The following is a 20,269-nucleotide window of genomic DNA, read 5'->3' on the forward strand; positions in this document are numbered from 1 at the left end:
AAAAAATCTAAAGCTCTTCTAAGCAATATAAATGTGGGAAGGATGAGTCTGGAGTCCCAGGAAAGCATGGGACTACCAGGGCTCGAAGGAGCTGTGTGGTTTTGGAAAGTCACTGAACCTCTCTGTTCTACCCACACACGGAGCAGGAATGATGGGAGCTGCTTTGCTTAGTTCCTGGTTCATAACCATGAAGGTAAAATGACCTGATGGGAAGGCACAGGGCAAAGACACTGATTCCAGCCAGGTGGGCTTCATGGAGGAGGTAGCATTTAGATCAACGTGGATGAATCAGAAATGGATGAGGTGGAAGGACCTCGCCTGCGGGGATAGCATGAGCACCGGCATGGATTGTGGCTGCCCTGGATGGGCGCTGTGGCTGCAGTACGGAGGCTGACGCCGTGCAGAGGGCGGCGGGCACAGGAGGATGGGCAGGGTCCAGGCTGGGCATGACCTTAGCATTGGGTCCTCGGGTACTGGGAGTCGCAGAGGGTGTTGAAGGGGATGGGATCAGACCTGCAGGGTGGACGGTGGGCCATGAGTGCAGACTGCAGGCAAGGGGGCGGGCAGAGGTTCTGGGCCAGGGCAAGGGGCACAGAGGAAGGACCGGACCCAGGAGCCTCACAGGAGCCCTCCGCTCCCGGGGGCAGAGGCAATGGCACAAAGGGAGCCCAGGGTCAAGTCAGGGCAGGCATCTGCTTCGCCTCCTTGAGGTTCCCGCCTGGTGGAGCTTTTTACGTTCTGAGTGATTTGCTGCCTGTGATCCCCTGAACACGCCAAGCAAGTTCCCACCTCAGATGTCCGCTGTCTCCCGCTCTTCACCAGGGCACTGTTCAGATGGCATCTCACCAGAGAGCCACGCCATTCTCCCCGCACAGCTCACTCTCCAACCCATCACCAGGCCTCCCCTGCTCTTGTCTTTCACAGCACCTCACTGCCATCCTCGGCATAGACCTCGGTGTGTTCTGTCTCCTCTCACGTCAGCTGAAGGAGGGCAGACACTTGTTGCTCACAGCTCAGTCTCCAGCACTTACCATTCCCTGCCTGCCATACCCAGGGAACTTGTGGATGGGTGGGTGGGAGGGTGGATGGATGAGTGGATGGAGGAATGGATGGATAGATGGATGGGAGGATAGATGGGAAGATGGCTGGATGGGTAGATGGATGGATGTGAGAATGAATGAATGAATGAATGAATATGAGACCTTTTGACCCCAAAGCATTACTTGGGTATGCAATGTACAATTAGGCCAGGCTCTGTCCACCTCAGCACTATTGACATTTGGAGATGGGTTTCTACTCTTTGTTGTGGGGGGCTGTACTGTGCATTGCAGGGTATTTACAGCAACTCTGGACAGTAGCAGCCACCCAAGTTGTGACAACCAAAAAGATCTCCAGATACTGCCAAAAGTCTTCTGGGGTGGGGGTGAGGGGCCAAAATCCCTGCCAGTTGATAACCATGGAGTTACACCATAACTTTCAATAAATGGTTCTTATTGCAAGAAAATATTATGAATGACTATATGCCAACAAATTTGAAAACCTGGGTGAAATGGACAAATACCTAGAAACATACGATCTTCCAAAACTCAATCGGGAAGAATCAGAAAATCTGAATAGGCCGATAACAACTAATGAAATTGAAGCAGTAATCAAAATACTCCCAGCAAAGCAACAACAACAAAAAAGTCCTGGACTAGATGGCTTAACAGGAGAGTTTTACCGAACATTCAAAGAACACCTATCCTCCCAAACTATTAGAAAAAAATTCAAGAGACTTTCAAGCTTTTTTTTTTACAAGGCCAACATTATCCTAATTCCAAAATCAGATACAGACACTACAAAGAAAGAAAGAAAATTACAGGCCAAAATCCCTGATGAACTTAGATGCAAAATACTCAACAAAATATTAGCAAATTGGGTCAAGCAATATATTTTTTAAAAGATCATACACTATGACCAACAGGGATTTATTCTGGGTATGCAAGACTGATACAATATTCACAAATCAAACATGGTACATCACATAAGCAAAATGAAGGATAAAAATCACATGGTCATATCAACAGACACAGAAAAAGCATTGACAAAATCCAGCACCCATTTATGATAAAGACTATCAGCAAAGTGGGAATAGAGGGATCATACCTCAACATTATAAAGGCCATATATGACAAACCTATAACCAACATCATACTCAATGGGCAAAGACTAAAAGCATTTCCCTTAAGATCAGGAACAGAACAGGGACATCTGCTTCCACCATTCTTATTCATTCTAGTACTGGAAGTCCTAGCCACAGCAATCGGACAAGAAGAAAAAAAGCAAAGGCATTTAAACTGGGAAGGAGGAAGTAAAACTCATTATTACCAGATGACAGATTGTACATAGAAAACCCTAAAGGTTCCACCAAAAAAACTGCTAGAATTAATGAATGAATTTGGCAAAATAGTGAGATACAAAATTAATACCCAGAAAACAATGGCATTTTTATACACCAATAATAAACTCTCAAAGAGAAACTAATTTTAAAATCCCACTTACCATTACAACAACAAAATAATAATATACTTAGGAATAAACTTAACCAAGGAGGCAAAAGACCTGTACTCAGAAAACTAGAACATTGAAAAAAGAAATAGAGGAACAAACAAATAGAAGCATATACCATGTTCATGGATTGGAAGAATGAACATCATTGAAATGTCCACACTATCCAAAGCAATCTACAGACTCAATGCAATCCTTATTAAAATACTAATGGCATATTTCACAGATCTAAAATACTCCAAAAATTTATATGGAACCAAAAAAGACCCCAAATAACCTTAGAGATCTTGAGAAAGAAGAACAAAGTTATAGGGATCACAATACTGGATATCAAACTATACTACAAAGCCATTGTCATCAAAACAGCCTGGTACTGGCACAAGAACAGGCATAGAGACCAAATGGATCATGATAGAGACCCCAGAAATTGACCCACACCATTATGGTCCATTAATAGTTGAAGGAGGCAAGAGCCTACAGTGGAGTAAAGATCTCTTCAATAAATGGTGTTGGGAAGGTACATGCAAAAGGAAAGAAAGAAAAACTAGACCATCAACTTACACCATATACAAGAATAAACTCAACATGGATAAGACTTAAATGTAAGCTGTGAAACCATAAAAATCCTAAAAGGAAACATAAGCAGTAAAATCTCAGACATCTCACGTAGCAGTATTTTTGCCGATTCATCTCCTATGGCAAGAGAAACAAAAGAAAAAATAAACAAATGAGACGACATCAAACTAAAAAGCCTCTGCCCAGCAGAAGAAACCACCCACAAAATGAAAAGGGAACCCACTGTATGGGAGAACATATTCACCAGTGATAACATCTGATAAGGGCTTAATTTCCAAAATACATAAAGAACTCATACAACTCAACACCAGGAAGACAAACAATCCAATTTTAAAAAATGGTCAAAGGACATGAATAGACACTTCTCTAAAGAGGGCATATAGGTGGCCAATAGACATGAAAAAATGCTTAACGTCACGGATCATCAGAGAGATGCAAATTAAAACTACAATGAGATATCACTTCACACCTGCCAGAGTACCGCCAATAAATCAACAAACAAGCGCTGGTGAGGATGTGGAGATAAGGGGAACACTGGTTCACTGCTGGTGGGAATGCAGGTTGGTGCAGCCACTATGGAGAACAGTATGGAGTTTCCTCAAAAAATTAAAAATGGAATTGCCATTTGATCCAGCGATCCCACTTCTGGGAATATGTTCTAAGAAACCAGAAACACCAATCAGAAAGAATATGTGCACCCCTATGTTCACAGCAGCCTTATTTACAACTAGAGGCCTGGTGCATGAGTTCAGGCACTGGTGAGGTCCCTCGGCGTGGCCTGTGGGGGTCTGGCTAAAACCAGCAGTCCAATGCCACCTGCCCCTCCTGCCTGCCCCTCCTGCTCGCCCCGGCCCTGGCCCTGGCCCTGGCCCCAGCCCCGCTGTACCTGCCTCCCCTGCTCACCCCGGCCCCGGCCCTGGCCCCACTGTGCCTGCCGCGGGCTCGCGCCCAGTCCAGATTGGGATAAGCTCGTGATGCCACAGCGGTGCTCACGAGCCGTGAGCCCTGCGTCTGGTGCCCATCCTAAGGGGGAGTGGAGGGCCGGGACTTGATCAGCCCTCCCGGTGGGCAGTGAGACGCCCTTGCTGCCCCGGGATCCAGATCTGGATTCATCCCGCTGACGTTTGTGCTGGTTCTCGGGAGCCACCTGGCAGCCACTTGTATATCGTTTCTTCCTTGCGGAGCATCTAGGGAGGGGAAGCAGCCTGGTGCCCGAGGCCAACATCCCGGAGGCGGGCGGCGCTGTTGGGAAAGTGCTGGTGGTGCCGGTCAGTTGGTCCCTGGGTCATTCTCCGGAGATTGGACCTGCAGGACTACTGAGGGAGTAAGTGGCTGCCGCCAGGCTGGTGGGCCGGGATGGGTCAGTCAGCTGAGCGACACTCCCCCTGTGGGAGTGCATTGACCACCAGGGGGCAGCTCCTGCGTTGAGCGTCTGCCCCCTGGTGGTCAGTGCGTGTCATAGCGACCAGTCAACTGGTCGTTCAGTCGCTTAGGGTTTTGTATAGATAGACTAGCGTTCCCGTTGCAGGAAAAATCCTGCAATAGGGTTTCCTGCTGCACTCTACCCCGCCCCGCCTCCGCTCCTCCCTTGTCCCCCGGCCCGCCTTCTCCGCCAGCCCGCCCCGCTCTCCTTCTTTCTCCCCTGGCCCCGCCTCCGCTCCTCCCTTGTCCCCCGGCCCGCCTTCTCCGCCAGCCCGCCCCGCTCTCCTTCCTTCTCCCCCGGCCCCGCCTCTGCTCCTCCCTTCTCCTCCCCCCGGCTTGCTTGCTTCTCCGCAGCTTTGCTCCCTTCAGCATCTCTTGGCTTCTTTCTATGCTGTCTTGATATGCAAATTAGCTTCCATCTTTGTTGGGGTAATTTGCATACTCGTCCTGATTGGTTGGTGGATGTGGCTTGGCTGGTGGGCGTGGCTTGGGTGTAGTGAAGGTGCGGTCAATTTGCATATTTGTCTATTATTAGGTAGGATAGCTAAAATCTGGAAACAGCCCCAAGTGCCCATCAATAGATGAGAGGATAAAAAAGCTGTGGCAATGGAATGCTATGCAGCTATAGAAAAAAGAAAAAGGAGCTCTTACCCTTTGCAACAGCATGGATGGAACTGGAGATTATTATGCTGCGTGAAATAAGCCAGTCAGAGCAAGACAAATATCACATGATCTCACTCACATGTGGAATCTAATGAACAACATAAACTGATGAACAAAATTGGTCCAGAGGCATGGATGCATGGAGCAGACTGACAGATCTCAGAGGGGAGGGGGAGGGGGGAGTGGACCAAAGAACTTATGTACGGATATGCATGACCCCTGGGCACAGACAGTGAGGGAAGGCCTGGGGCGGGGCGGGGCGGGGCAGAGGAGGCAAAGGTGGGAAAACGGGGGACAACTGTAATACTCTCCACAATAAAAACAAGTTCTCACACCTGGTCCCCAAATGTGCGCGGAAAGTGGCCCCATCTCCAGGTGACCTCCCTCTCCTGGGAGAGCCACACGAGACACCACAGGCTTTGCTGCTGCCGTTTATTGTTTTATCACATATTTACATTCCAACAGGAGGCCTGTCCATCAGCGCCACGGCCCTCTGGTTCCCACTGGCTCCAGACACGTGGGCACAGCTGGGCTCGGGCGTCACACGTTCAGCAGGAGGGGCTGGTGCTCCTCCGTGGTGGCCGCGCTGGGCGGGAGCTCGTAGACCACACACAGCGAGGAGTAGAGGCAGCCCAGGAAGGACACCAGGCTGGAGAAGTACATCACCCCCTTGGCGCTGCCCACCGCCGAGGTCAGGGGCCCCAGCACCAGCGAGACCAGGATCTGGGCCAGGAAGTACTGGCAGCTGAGCAGCGAGATGTCCACGCCCATGCCACGCCGTGTGCCGTCGGCGCCGGACCCTGCAAACTGACCGGGGGAGGGCGTCAGTGGGGGGGCCGGGGACCCACGGCCCTGCAGGCCCGGCAGCCCCGCGCCCACGCACAGCGGGCTCACATTTTCCAGCGCCAACGTGCACAGGGAGTTCAGCCAAGAGTTTAATAATATTTGTGTTCAGAGATGACGGCAACGAAAAGAATCCGTGACTAATGGGGCGGGAGGGCCGCCTCCGCACGGGGAGGGGGCACTTTCCCCGCCGGACTCCGGTCCTTTCTCCGCCCTCTCACCAGAGGAGGCCGCCTGCCCGCCCGCTGGGCGCCGCATCCGGACAAACTTCTGTCCGCGGCCATGCCTGCCGCACGCCCGGTCACAGCCCATGGCAGCCCTTCGGGCGGGTTTCCGAGGCCCTCGTGCCTCCAGCCCAGTCACATCACCTCCCTCCCCACCCACCGCACCACGCGGGCATGTGGTGGGCACGGTGATGAGCATGGTGGTGGGCACGGTGGTGGGCATAGTAATGGGCACGGTGATGGGCATGGTGGTGGGCACGGTGGTGGGCATAGTAATGGGCACGGTGATGGGCATGGTGGTGGGCACGGTGGTGGTATGGAGGTGAGCACAGTGATGGGCACAGTGGTGGGCACGGTGGTGGGCATAGTAATGGGCACGGTGATGGGCATGGTGGTGGGCACAGTGGTGGGCATAGTAATGGGCACAGTGGTGGGCACGGTGGTGGGCATAGTAATGGGCACGGTGGGAGCACGGTGTTGGTATGGAGGCGGGCATGTGGTGGGCACGGTGGTGGGCATGTGGTGGGCACGGTGGTGGTATGGAGGCGGGCATGTGGTGGGCATGGTGGTGGGCACGGTGGTGGGCACGGAGGAGGACACGGTGGAGGACCGTGTCTGTGAGCGGGGCTGCAGGGTGACGTGACGTGACATGGCAGGAGGCGGTGTGGGTCCCAGCACAGGCCACCCCCACCCAGAGCCACCGATGCAGCAGGCGGATGCCGCCCCACACGCCGCTGCGTGTGCCCTGCCTGGGCGCCGGCTCGGCCTGGCTCTGCGTCCGGACAGAGGTGGCCACCTCGGGGGGGGGGGGGGCGGGGGGGTTGCCACGCCCTCCCTGGGGAAGGCGGCGTCCTCGTGGGCACCGGCAAGGGGCTTGGGGAATGGGCAGGCGTGTGACCATACACAGCTTCAGGGCCGCGGGGGCCGCTGGTGGGGAGGCGGCAAGTGAGCCCCAGCCCGCAGCCCGAGGGAGACTGTGCGTGGCCAGAAGGCCCTGCGGGAACTCTGACCAAAGCCGGCGGGGGCGCCTGTGGCCCGGGGTGCCCCTCCTGGGGGGCAGGCAGCCCTTCACCGAGACCCGCACATCCCCTCAGCCCGGCGCAGGGTCTCGGCTGCAGGGAAGTGACGGGCCGGAGGTGGGACAGGACCGGGAGCAGGGTCCCTTGGGTGCTGCTGCCCCGGGCCCTGCGTGCGGGCGGGAGGTGCGGTGCACACAGCTCCGTCCTGCGGTCACAGCCTCCGGCCGCCGGGTCAGGACAGCGGCCCACGCGCCCGCGTCTGCTGCCGGCAGAGGGACAGCCGGGAGGCGGGGGAGAGGCTGCCCGGCCACCAGTACCGAGAGGTCCGGCCCGGGTGGACTAGACCCGCACGGACAGGCTGTGCTCAGCGCCGCCCGCTGAATTCATCGAGACCCCAAACCCTTAAAACAAATCGGGGTGCCTCCGGGCCTGGACCTGGGGTGGGTGGGTGACAGAGGCCCCCAACTACAGGGGTGCGAGACGCTCCATCCTCAAGGTGACCTTTATGCGCGACTTCCAAATCCCAACGTTTCTGCCCAAACCTAGCCGGGAGCACTGCTCGGCCGCCTGAGGGCGGGAGCCGCCGCGCCCACGTGTGGCGCCCTTTGCCCGCGCGTCCGGAGCCGGTGGGTCCGCAGACGGGAAGCAGGGTGCTGGTTCCGGGGGGATGGGCGGGGGTGGCCAGTGGTTGGGGTTTCTCTGGATTGTGGTGCTGGTGGCAGGATTGGTGAATCCGGGGGCGGGGGGAGGTTGTGGTGATTAATTGTCGGGATATTCTCCATACGAACAACTGTAAGCCCCGCTTTGCCGGCTGTGCAGTGAGCGCCTGGGAGCGAAGCCGGTGAACTGCGGGCGGACGCCTTCTCGGCGACGCGGTTCCAGGGACACCCAGACTCCCCCACGGAGGGAGCGTGTCCCCCCACCCCCGGCCGGCACGGGGTCCTGTCGTTGGCCATTAAAGTTCTGATGTTTTGTTCAGTGTGGGTTTGGGGCACTGATTCTTGTTTTTAGAAACGCTGCGTGGACATAGCGTTGATCTTGGCGGCTGGGTTTTTGTGCCCAAAGGTGAGTGCCTCACCCCTCACTGGCCCTGTGCTCACAGGTGACCCCGAAGCCTGGCGGGGACACTGGGTGGGCCTCCCCTTCCAGCCTCCCGGCTCCCACCTGCCACCCCCCCCGCTGTCCCCGCCTGATGTTTGAAGGGGACCCTGTATTCCCTGTGCACCCCTCAGACTGCATGGGGGCCGTTCCCGGGGGGGGGGGGGGCTCTCCGCGCCGCCGGGGGGTGCCGGGGGCAGGCGCAGAGGCCGGATGAGGCGGCGCCTACCTCCTGGCTGTGGTAGTAGTCACACAGCAGCGAGTAGGGCAGCGTGCACAGCGTGGAGAACAGGATCCCGTAGGTGACGCACAGGGACAGAACCACGTAGAGGTTCCGGGACAGCGTGGCCAGCCCGGTGCCCAGGCCGAAGGCCAGGTAGGCCCCGAAGTAGAGCGTGCGGACGCTGAGGCGCTCCTCCAGCTTCTCCAGGATCGCTGCGGGCGACAGCGGGGGAGGGCTCGCGTCCCGGCCTCCGCCGACCCTGAGGCGGCAGGGGCGTGAGCGCGTGGCAGGCAGCCTGCCCCGGACCGGGCGGCCGAGGGACCCCGACAGCTTCGTGGGGCCAGACGGATGGCCGGTCCTGAGCTGGCCCCGGCAGGTCATTGAATGAAAGGAGACGGCGCTGGATCGCCTGCCCGTCGTCGTAAAGACACACACCTGCCTTCAATCCGTGTCCTCCCACGCCCGCCCCAAGGCCATCGGACCCAAGGCCACCGGACCCCCCAAGGCCACCGGACCCAAGGCCACCGGACCCCCCAAGGCCACCGGACCCAAGGCCATCGGACCCAAGGCCACCGGACCCAAGGCCACCGGACCCAAGACCACCGGACCCCCCAAGGCCATCGGACCCCCCAAGGCCATCGGACCCAAGGCCACCGGACCCAAGGCCATCGGACCCAAGGCCATCGGACCCAAGGCCACCGGACCCAAGGCCACCGGACCCCCGCGAAGGGCCACCGTCGTCTCGCCCGCGGCCGGTACCTGAGTAGAAGGCGGCGCTGAAGGCGTAGATGCACATCCCCCAGCAGCCCATGGTGACGCCGCTGTTGTACCTCTGATACGCCTCAGACGTGCGCGGGGCCCTGGGGTCCCCCTGAAACACCACCTCGCCCATGAAGTCCGTGTAGAAGAGCAGCATCCCCTCGAACGAGAGCCAGCCTGGGGGGGGGGGGGTGACCGTGACCCATGGCACAGACATGGGCCAGGCCCGTCGCCAACAGCCGGGTTTGCCGATTGCCAAGGTAACACGCGGGTTCCAGACTTAAAGAGGCACCACCTCCCCCCTCACACGGAGATCCCGGCCCCTCCGATGCAGCCGTGTAGGGGTCCCAGCGTCGTTTTTTTTAGGAAATCCATATTCGTGCGCCCTGGGCCGTGCTGCAGGAAGGTCTGCACCTGTTCTTCCCCCGAACGGCGCTCCAGAGGAAGGCCGCCCCTCCTCCCTCCAGCCCGGGTCGGGCAGGTGGCCTTTGACCGAGAGGACACGTGAGGCCACGCGGACGTCGCTGCAGACCCATCTGCTCTGGTGCCCGTTGACCTGGGTGACCCCTCCCTCTGAACTCCCCGTGACCTTTCTGTGGTGCAGGAGGGGGTGGCACATGCTGGCCCTCTTGAACCCCGATAACGACCAGGCGTGACTTCCTGAGCCTTGAAGGGTTTGGAGGAGCCGTGTTAGCGGCAGAGAGCACCCCAGTGTGCACGCACCGCACGGCTTTAGCCCGCGCCCAGGGCTGCGCCTTCAGACCCGCCCCGCTCCGCGGTGGCCGCGGTCAATCCCGCGTCAGACACCGTGTGTCTACATCGGGTAAAGCCTGTGACTGCGTACTGGCAGACTCCAACAGAGACTCCCGGGCCGCTGGCTCAGGCGTGCCGGCATTTCACTCTGGCCTCCTGGCCATTCTGATTCACACCCCAGCGCGGCCCCGACTCCTCCCCGGAGCTCCAGTCGCCCCGCCGCGGTCACCGGGAGGAAATGCACGTCGGGCTCGGCCGGAGGGATTCGAATGCCAGGCCTGGGAACGCGAGGCCAGAGCTGGACGTGTGTGGGCACGTGTGGATGTCCGTGTGGATGTCTGTGTGTCCGTGTGTCCATGTGTCTGTGTGTCTGTGTGTGGATGTCCGTGTGTCTGTGTGTGGATGTTTGTGTGTGGATGTCCGTGTGTCTGTGTGGATGTCCGTGTGTCTGTGTGGATGTCCGTGTGTCTGTGTGGATGTCCATGTGTCTGTGTGTGGATGTCCGTGTGTCTGTGCGGGGCAGTGATCGGGGTCGGGGGGGGAGGGCCGGGCCGCGCTCACCCAGGAAGTGGTTGACGCACAGGCTGCGCAGCGCCCGGGGCATGTGGCAGATGGTGGCGCAGAGGTGCCTCACGGACAGGGGCGGCCCCGCCGGCTCGCTGGGGCCCGTCAGCTCGCTCTCGTACTTCACGCCGTTCAGCAAGATGTTGGCCACCTGCGAAGGGAGCCCCAAAGGCCCTCATCAGAGCCCGACGCCAGCCGGCCCGCGGGGCTGACACGGCGTGGGCTGAGGGGCGTCTCCCCGATGGGTGGACGGGAGGGGGTGTCAGGTCGTCTCTGCCGAGACGCGGAGCCGCAGGGAAGGGAACTGCGTTTCGGGGGGCCTGCAGCTGGCCCAGGAGGCTGCGTCTCCCGCAGGGAGCTCGTTAGTGCCTCCCGAGGGGGAAACACTCGAAATAAACACCCGGCAGTTCCAGCGCCGCGTGTGGAGGCCCCGCTGACTGGAGGGCGTGGAGGACGGATCCCCCACAACGGGGCATCTGCTCACCCCCCCTCTGCCCGGGGCTCCTCTCTGCACGGAGGTTCGGGGGCCTGGGCCCCTGGCAAGGGCTGTGTGTCCCCAGACACCCCACTGGCAACAAACGGACACGCCCGAGGGGGCGAGCCTACGGAGGAGGCCTCGGCGCCCGTGGCTGCCTGGCTGCGGCGCAGACACCACACCGGCCCGGTGAGCTGAGCAACAGGCCCCGAGCAAAGAGGAGCCGCCGCTCTGGCTTCCGGGCGGGGGGCGGGGGGGGGGGGGGGGTCCTGTGCTGGGTCAGCACCCGGGATCCGGGAGGGACAGAGAGGAAGGAAGTAGCCGTGGCGCTGGTTCAAGGTCAGCCCTGCCCAGAGGCAGGAAGGCGGCTCCACGCCACACCTGCGCCCACCTGGGCCGAGGGTTTGTGTTTAGCTCAGGAGTTCTCCTTTCTTCAAAGAACTGATCCATAAATCCCACCACATCGAGAACGAGCATTTTAAAAAGGATTGAAAGGAGACTCAACCATACAGGGAGTTTAGTGTAGATTCTCAACTGAGCACCCGTGTCTGGAAGCCAGTTTGAGTTTTGGGGACGGGACGGGGGACAGGAGGACCCGGCGTGGAGCAGAGGCCTGAGTGGCTGCGGTGGCCGCGGGGACGAGGGGAGCGATGCCCCGGCCCCCCAGGGCAGGGTGTCTCGCCTGTGACAGCACCCACGGGCCGCCTGACCCTCCAGCCACTTTTGGTTCTTCCGACCCTTCCCAGATCCGACTCCGGGGCGCGGGCAGGCCCGGCAATGCCCTCCCAGGAGTGAGAAGACAGTGGCGCTGCGAGGTGATGAGAGCGGCCTGGGCCCTGCTGGCCACAGGCACAGAGATAGAGACACAGCGGGAGCAGTCCGCGGGGGCTCTCACCCAGCCCTGGCCGCCGGGCAGGGGTGTCGTCCATGCCCGAAGGGTTGACCGTCAGGGCACGTGCCCGAGTTTCTGGCTCGATCCCGGTAGAGGGCGTGCAGGAGGCAGCCGATCGATGTTTCCCTCTCACATGGATGTCTCTCTTTCTCTCCCTCTCCCTTCCTCTCTCTCTCAAAATCAATCAACAATTAGGGGGAAAAAAGTCACCATGAAGAGAAAATGAAAAGCCACCTGCACGTGTCTCCAGTTAACCTCCTGTGAAACCGGGGTCTCCCAGGCCTGAGAGGGGAGGCCTAACTGAGGACCCGGCTCCCCGCCTCATGGACGTTCTCCCCGGGGCGGCCCGAGGGCAGGGCCCCCGGCCTGCTGGGGGGACTTCGGAGGAGGGAACAGCCCCGTTCGCTCCAAGTGGCCTCTTCGCGCTCGGACCCCACAAACCAGCGTGCAGCCTCTCAGCCAAGCCCTCCGATGCCACATACGATGCAAACAGCCTTCCGGAAGGTTCTCTGCCCGCACAGACTCTGCCACTCGCTGCCCTTTCGCATCCAGAAGTTTGACGGCCTCTGGACGGTCGGCGGAGGTCAGACACGGGCACGGGGAGTTCTCTCCAGATCAACAGTCCCTCCTCTCCATCTCCCTGCCCCTGCCCCCGCCCCCCCCCCCCCCCCCCCCCGCTCTTACCTGTTGACTGAAGGTCACGTTCCTTCTCTTGCTGGGCTCGGGACCGCCGCCTCCGGCCGCGTCCGGGAGGGCCAAGGTCTGGGGTCTCTTCAGGATCCCGGCCGATCGCGGCTTGGAGGCGTCCAGGGAGCCCACCCTCAGGACGCCCGCGTCACAGCCGGCCGTCAGGGCCGCCTCCCGCCGCTCCCCGGGGCCGCCGTCCTGGCCGAGGCCGCGGTCCTGGCGGTAGAAGGCGTCGGGGGCCCGGGGGAAACTGACGCTGAGGGCTGGCCGCGGGGCGCTGCCCGGGGTGGCCAGGCAGCTGTCGTGGCCGCCGGTGAAGCAGTCAATGAGGACGCTGTCGATGTGGGAGGTGGCAAAGGACGAGGCGAAGGCGCTGAGCCCCGTCGGGGAGCTGTCCCTGCTGAGGAAGCTGCCGTACTTGGGCGTGAGGGGGCTGAGCGGGGAGATGGGGCTGGAGAAGCCGGCATACGGGCCGCCGTCCGGGTGACCGGGGACGGCGTCGCCAGCGCCCTCCTGGCCCAGGACGGGCGGGGAGGGCGGGAGCGGGAGGCTGGGGCTCTTCATGGGGGGCCTCTTCTCGCCCCGGGGCCGCAGGGGCCGCTCGGGGATGCTGAGCAGCGTGAGGGCGGTGGTGACGCTCAGGATGACGGCCGTGAAGAGGAAGATGACCCGCAGCTGCCCGCCCAGGGCTCGCCCGAAGCCGGTCCGGTCCCAGTGGATGCCCCCGACCACGTACCCGAAGCCGCCGCCCAGACCTGGGGGGGGGGGGGGGAGCTCGGCTCTCACTCCAGGTGCTACATCCCTCCCAGGACCCGGTGGATCCTCCTCCCAGCGGCACCCCACATAGGGAGCATGAGAATGGGGCTCCCGGGGACCAGGTAGAACGTAACTCTAACATCACAAGAATCAACCGCACAGGACAGCGTCCGTCCCATCAGCCTGTCGTTATTGCTACCTCGCGTCGGAGACACGCATTTCCAACCGCGTCCGCGCTCATCCGTGAACGGCGGCGGCTGGTGTGACCAGGGCGTGCGCAGGAGCCGCCCGGCCACGGGCTGCAGGCGGGACTGACCTGCCAGGAGCGCGTGGATGTTCAGGCCGCGGTCCTGGTCGGCGGGGCCGCACACGTCCATCATGTAGGCGTGGCTGGGGTTGTCGGCCGAGTCGGCGCTGAAGTCCATGAGCACCACCCCGCACACGGTGAGCAGGATGCCCCAGCGGTGGTCCCCCGGCGAGTCCGCCAGCGCCGCGCCCAGGTCCCTGCCGTTGAGCAGGAGCGAGAGGCCCAGCAGCGCCCCTGAGCACGGAGAGACGGAGTCAGCGCGGGGAACGCGGACCGGCACCGTGATGGACATCCGGACCGTCAGGCCCAAGAACTCCTTCCTAATCAAACTCCAGGCGGAGCCCCTGGACGTGCCGCCTGCAGACGCACCGATTCTCTTCCTTTTTTACTTGGGTCGGGGTTTTCTATGGTCAAGTAGAGCAGGAATGACGCGAACTTAACTCAGGAAAACAAATACCGTATTTTCCGGCGTATAAGACGACTGGGTGTATGAGATTTTCCTGGGTTAAAAAGTCCTCTTATACGCCAGAAAATACGGTATTTCCATCTTAGAGGTGAAGTGACTTGTGCTCAAAGCTGCATAGATATTTACTGTATTTTCTGGCGTATAAGACGACTTTTTAACCCAGGAAAATCTTCTACGCCCAGTCGTCTTATACGCCGGAAAATACGGTACATAACAAAGCAAGCTGGTCCCAGGCCACAGCCAGGTTCGGCGGCCCGGCCACCAGCCCTGGGATGATCTGACTAAGCGCTTCGTCAACACTCAGGTTTTCTAAGAGGAAGCAGTGGGGCCTCTTTTCTTTTCTCTTTTTTTAAATTTCAATCCCCAAACAACAGACCTATGGCCAGGACAAGAATGAAAGGGCGTCTCCGTCCAAACCTTGAGGTACATCGGTCACTCCAAGCACCCAAGAGTGGCTGCAGTAGGAATCCTGAAACAGAACGGGCGGTGGTCACTGCTGGGGTCCCCGCGGCACAGGGGACCCCCACGGACACAGCTCTGCACGTCCCCGACACGCCCGCGCTCGAGCGTCCCCAGCGTCTCAGACGTGGAGAGGCAGCGACAAGTCCCTGCGCCAGAGAACGGAAGGCAAACGGACCCGGACCCTGGGGGACCCTCCGCTGCCCTGGTTTCCCCGTAAGGCCCTTGTAAGTCACGAAGCAGCCAGGACCTCCCAGCCCCAGCCCCGTCACGCTGGATGGCTTGGACTCTCCGGTGTTAGCGCAGCAACAGATGGCACTGGTCCGTGGGAGCTGCCAAACCCTGTTCTAGAAGCTGGTTTATTTGTTTTATTTTGTTATTTAGAAATATATATTTTTGTGCCGTAGCCGGTTTGGCTCAGTGGATAGAACATCAGCTTACGGAGTGAAGGGTCAGGGCACGTGCCTGGGTTGTGGGCTCCACACCCAGTAGGGGACGTGCAGGAGGCAGCCGATCAATGGTTCTATCTCTGTCTCTCCTTCCCTTCCTCTCTGAAATCAATAAAAAAATATTTTAAAAAATAAATAAATTATATATATTTTTTATTTCACAGAGGAAGGGAGAGTGAGAGGGAGAGAGAGAAACATCAATGATGAGAGAGAACCATTGACCGGCTGCCTCCTGCACGCCCCACTGGGGATTGAGCCCACAACCCGGGCATGTACCTGACGGTATCGAACCGGGACCTCTTGATTCCTAGGTCAACGCTCAACCACTGAGCCGCGCCAGCCGGGTTATAAGCTGGTTCAGACAAAGTTCCCTAAAATACGGGATGGCCGGCCACGCCTGTGCTTCCTACGGCCCCGGACTGATGAGCGGACTTAGCTCTGCTCCCCGCTTGTCCCCTAGGGGCCCACGAGCTGCCTGCACGGAGGCTCCGGGGGCTCCGGGAGGCTGGGCGCCCCGTCGGGCTGCGGCTCACCGAGGATGGGGCTGATGAACCACACCAGGCTGTAGAGCTGGTCCGGGAGGCCCATCTGCAGGAGCACGGGGGTCACATAGGCCGTCTCCATGGCGTAGCTGAACTCGATGCCAAAGAGAATGCAGCCGTTGAAGAGCAGCTCCCGGAAGGACCTCTGGGGGTGCAGGTCCCCGAAGTCCACCAGCTCGATGGGACACGGGGTGTTGGGGGGAGGGGGCGGGGAGGGGCGAATGCACTTCCTCCTCCTGGGGTGCCGTTTGAAGTTGTTGGCCCGGTGGCTGATGTGCCGGGTCGCAGACCCCGCGTAGCCCGAGATCGGGGACCTCCAGACGTCCTGAGGGGCCACGGGGGGGAAGAGGGCCTCTCCCGGAGGGGGGCTGCTGGCGGGGGGGATCATCGTGAGGGGGGCCGCTGGCGGTTCCTGTGGGGAAAGCCCATCCGGGGCCAGCAGTTACTCACCCGGCCTCCACTCCAAGGGTCAGCGTTCCTGGGGGCTCCCCTCCGCTACCCCGACTGGCACCCACTTGCCCTTTTCATTCGGGGAAAGTGGAGTTCACAACGGGGAACCCTTGAGTCCATCCGTCCGCATATCTACCCACTCTTCCTCTAACCTACCCATCTACCCACCCCTTCCAGACAAACATACAGATAAACATATATTCACCATCCCTCCTCCTTCCCATCAGCCACCCACCCCCCTGCCCACCCTCCCATCCCCTCACTCACCCAAGCAACCTTTCACCCACCCTTCCATCCTCATATGCGCCTACCCATCCTCTAGTCCAGCGGTCGCCAACCGGTGGTCCGTGGACCCCTGGTGGCCCATGAGGTCTGAAAGGTTGGTGACCGCTGCTCTAATCTACTCATCTACCCTTCTAAACATCCGCCCGCCCGTCCGTCTGTCCATTCATTCATCTACCCACTCGTCCTTCTGGCCATCTTCCCACCCACCTACCCACCCCTGCTCCCATTCAGCCGAGCACGGAGTACGCGGACACTGGCTGCGCAGAGATAGAAGAGACAGCGTCTTGCCCACGAGCTAGCGGGGAGAGGGGCGGAAAGGCCTTCTAAACAGGAACCACTCAGGCGCCATATTTGGGCCCGATGGTGTTGCGGTGAGAGAGGAGGCCACAGCAGGGTTAGCTGATCACCAAGGCCCTGAAGACCTGCTAAGGATGGGTGTCATCCCCAGAGGACAGGGATGGGCTCGTCGGCTCTCACCTCCATGAGTGGCTTATCTTGTGACCTCAGACAATCCCAAGCCCTTCTCTACCACAGGAACAGGTGTCCCTAAGGACTATGTGCACCAGCCGTCCTTCATGACGAATGTAATTCATATGTGACGATCACATCAGGATTTAGAATTTGTTGAAGCTCAGCCGGTTGTTTAAGTTGCCCTGGTCTAGCTCAGGCCCTTGTACATCCTATATAATAAAAGCCTAATATGCCAAGTGTCTGGTCGACCAGTCGGCCATTCAACCAATCAAAGCGTAATATGCTAATGATATGCTAAGGCCGCTCAACCGCTCGCTATGACATGCACTGACCACCAGGGGGCAGACGCTCCAACTGGTAGGTTAGCTTGCTGCTGGGGTCCGGCCAATCGGGACTGAGTGAGACAGGCTGGACACACCCTGGAGCCTTCCCATGGTCCCTCCCCAGCTGGCCAACCTCCCATGTCCCTCCCCAGCCCCAATTGTGCACTGGTGGGGTCCCTCGGCCTGGCCTGCACCTTCTCGCAATCTGGGACCCCTCAGGGGAGCTGTTTTTGGCCTGATCCCACAGGCCAGGCCGAGGGACCCCGCTGGTGCATGAATTTGTGCACGGGGCCTCTAGTGATTAATAAAGATACACAGTGCCAGGCAATGTGAGTGCTTAAAGCGACCTCCTGTGAGCCAAACTCCTTTCCTCATGTCTTTCTCTTCTACAGGGAACCAGTCTTCCTGCCACGAGGTCACCCAGCCCCGAATCCCTCCCACACGCTTCCTCCCACCAACTCTCAAGGTTAATCCTTCCTGGACTTGAGGGCAGGAAGTTAACAATCTGATCACTGAATTGTGGCCCCTGCGTGTGGGCAATTGACCCCAGGAGCCCTGGTTCCATCGGCACCTGCCTCCTTCCCTGCGAGGCTGAGAACAAACCCTGGGCGCCCAGGGAGCATCGGGGAGTTACTTAGTGTCCAGGACAGAGTGACTCGGGAGCTCGGCTGCCATCGCCTCCTGCTTCAGCCTCGGCTTGTTCCTCTGGGCAAAAGGCAGCCCCTGGGGCTGGTGATAGATAACCTGACCCCAGGTGCTGAGAGGTGAAACCCAGGCCCTGGCGCGGGGGCTCCGCCTGGGGGGGGGGGGGGGGGCGGGAGGGGGCGGGGAGTGCACCTGCCCAGGTGACTCAGGAACAGGCCTCCCGCCCGCGCGCTCCTTCCTCGCGGGAAGCTGCTCCCCTCGGGGGCCGGAGGCGCCCAGTCGGGTCTCCATTTACAGCTCCAGGAATCAGACCCACGAACAAAGGTCGCCGAGCCAACCTCGTCCCCGTCTGGGCGCTCGGATCGCCCCGGCCTAAGCCGCCTCCCTCCCCGCACAGCGCCGCCGCCGGAAGCCGCGCGGAGGGCGCGGGAGGAAAGGGTGGTACCTGCGGCTCCCGCCGGGAGGCATCCCTCCTGGAGGCCGGGCTCTGGCCTGCCCGCCGGCAGCTCGGCCCCGGTCCTGGTCCTGGTCCCGGTCCCGGTCCCGGCCGGCAGCCCCAGGCCCACCGGCAGCCGCTGCAGCATCACCCGGGGGCGGGGCCGTGACGTCACGGCTGCATCCTCGCCGCCGCCCGCGGCCGGTACCCGCAGAGCATCCTTAAAGCGGCGCCGCCCGCCGAGGCGCTGGGCCCCGAGCTGGGCCCCGAGCTGGGCCCCCGCCGGTTCCGGGCGCGCATCCGGGCCCCCTCCTCCCTGCCCGCCCCCCCCACCCCAAAGGCCCGGAAACAGGCCGGCTGTGGAGGCGGGAGGCGCTCCTACCATGGCAAGCCCTTCTCCATTAAAAACAGTAAAAATGTATTTTATGGCTGTTGGTTTATAGATGAATATATCGATTCTATGTTAAACGTTTTCCGTGGCCTAAGGTCTCATTTTCTCCTTCTGGTTTTAAACGAAATGCACTGGTTCCGTGGACCCCTCCCAGCACGGGGTGCCCCGGGCACCCCCCGTTAGGAGGGACAGGTGGCCTGCCTAGAACATTACCCCACGGTCACTCACTCACGTCACTGGGCGCCAGGGCCGCTCTGGGAGAGTCTATTCGAGGGACTGGGGTGTGGGCGACGAGTAAGCAGACCAAAGTTCCTGCCCCCGGGCCTGGCACCCTGGAGAGGAAGAGACGCAGTAAAAATCCAGTGTGGCTCAGTGGTTGGAGCCTCCTGACCGAGGGCACACGCCTGGCTGCAGGTTCGATCTCCGTCTGGGTCTGGGTGCCCATGGGAAGCAACCAGTTGCTGTCTCTCTCTCTCTCTCTCCCTCCCTCCTCTCCACTCTCTCTTTAAGAAAAAAAAATCAATGGGAAAAATATCCTTGGATGAGGGTTAACAAAATAATAGTAATAAATAAAAAGACAAATTCCATCAGTACGTGATACGCCAGAAGGCAGACGCCCCGGAGAAGGTGCTCAGCGGCGGGGCTGGAGGCGGTGCGGGGCGGTTCCTGTAAAACAGGGCTGTTGGTGAGTCCCCACCTGAAGGTGCATTTGAAGAAAGACTTGGAGGAGGGAAGGGGCTAGCCATGCGGACACCTGGGGACGGTCGTGCCAGGCAGAGGGACGAGCAGGTGCAAAGGCCCTGGGGTGGAGGGGAGGCGAGGAGGGCTGAGGGGAGGACACCCTGCAGTGAATGACGCCCCAGAAAGTGCTCGGAGGGAGGCAGGCGGCGCTGTGACGTTTATCGTGGGCAAGTGCCGTGTCGGGAGGGTCCGGCGTTGCTTGAGGACAAGAGAATTGAGAGGAGGCCGAGGCCGAGCAGTCGGGGCGGTCGGGCAGAGGCTGAGCGTGCGCAGAGCGCTAGCAGCAGGCGGGGCCTGGTGAGCAGAGCCAAAGGAAGCCGGGGCGCAGGGGCCCGGTGAGTGATGGGGGCTGGGGGCAGCCTGGGCCCGGCCTACAGGCCTCGGGAGCTGCTGTCATTTTGTAAGAACACGATGAAGCTTAGAAATGTTCTCTGCGGGAGAGCAGGTGACTTTAGTTAAACCCATATTTTGCAAAGACCGTGTAGCTGAGGGTGGGAACTGGACTGGAGGGGCAGGAGGACCAGGTGGGTGACCAAGCAGGAGCTTACGGGATGGCCCAGGTGGGAGAGGGTGGGGGAGGGTGGGGGGACACAGGTGGTGAGCTGGTTAGGCATTCAGGAGGCCAAACCAACAGCACCTGGCGATAGGCTGACGGTGGGGGGAGGTGGGAAGGAGGGAGGGGGGTTGGGAAGGAGGGAGGGGGTTTGGGAAGTGTGGAGCTTGAGCACCTGGGTGAAGGAGGCCGGCTCATTGAGAGGAGAGCAGGTTGGGGGGGGGGAGGGACCGGGGGAGGGGAGGGGGAG

At 60.0% G+C, this 20,269-nt stretch overlaps 2 protein-coding genes across 5 annotated transcripts; both read right to left on the reverse strand.

Moving 5' to 3' along the window:
- Positions 1 to 4,582: 4,582 nt before the first annotated feature.
- On the reverse strand, positions 4,583 to 18,539 carry SLC45A1 (solute carrier family 45 member 1). Of its 4 annotated transcripts, none has more exons than XM_079777247.1 (9): positions 18,344 to 18,539; positions 15,716 to 16,136; positions 14,651 to 14,743; positions 13,818 to 14,042; positions 12,743 to 13,500; positions 10,689 to 10,842; positions 9,375 to 9,551; positions 8,622 to 8,827; positions 4,583 to 6,015 (listed from the first exon to the last, which is right to left on the reverse strand). In XM_079777247.1, the coding sequence occupies exons 2-9, from the start codon at positions 16,110 to 16,112 to the stop codon at positions 5,749 to 5,751; spliced, it is 2,277 nt and encodes a 758-aa protein (XP_079633373.1). In that variant the 5' UTR covers positions 16,113 to 16,136; positions 18,344 to 18,539; the 3' UTR covers positions 4,583 to 5,748. The 4 variants fall into 4 exon arrangements, with proteins under 4 accessions (XP_079633373.1, XP_079633371.1, XP_079633374.1 ...); XM_079777245.1 differs by lacking the exon at positions 18,344 to 18,539 and adding an exon at positions 18,091 to 18,258; XM_079777246.1 differs by lacking the exon at positions 18,344 to 18,539 and adding an exon at positions 18,091 to 18,259 and having other exon boundaries at positions 5,755 to 6,015; positions 8,622 to 8,874.
- Positions 6,024 to 8,250, reverse strand: LOC307102720 (uncharacterized protein; the record flags this gene model as incomplete). The annotated part of the gene is made up of 2 exons (XM_079776410.1): positions 6,024 to 7,633; positions 8,218 to 8,250. 2 exons carry the CDS (start codon positions 8,248 to 8,250, stop codon positions 6,416 to 6,418), a joined length of 1,251 nt encoding a protein of 416 aa, XP_079632536.1. The 3' UTR covers positions 6,024 to 6,415.
- Positions 18,540 to 20,269: the final 1,730 nt, after the last annotated feature.

This window comes from Cnephaeus nilssonii (genome assembly GCF_951640355.1).
Source record: "Cnephaeus nilssonii genome assembly, chromosome: 7".
NCBI lineage: Eukaryota > Metazoa > Chordata > Mammalia > Chiroptera > Vespertilionidae > Cnephaeus > Cnephaeus nilssonii.

Coding starts and splice junctions, on each gene's coding strand:
- SLC45A1 (XM_079777245.1), bottom strand. CDS start 18,189: ATGGAGACCCGACTGGGCGCCTCCGGCCCCCGAGGGGAGCAGCTTCCC. Junction 10,843..12,742: donor ACGTGACCTTCAGTCAACAG/GTAAGAGCGGGG, acceptor CTCCCTTCGCAG/GTGGCCAACATCTTGCTGAA. Junction 6,016..8,621: donor ACTACTACCACAGCCAGGAG/GTAGGCGCCGCC, acceptor TCCCCCGGTCAG/TTTGCAGGGTCCGGCGCCGA.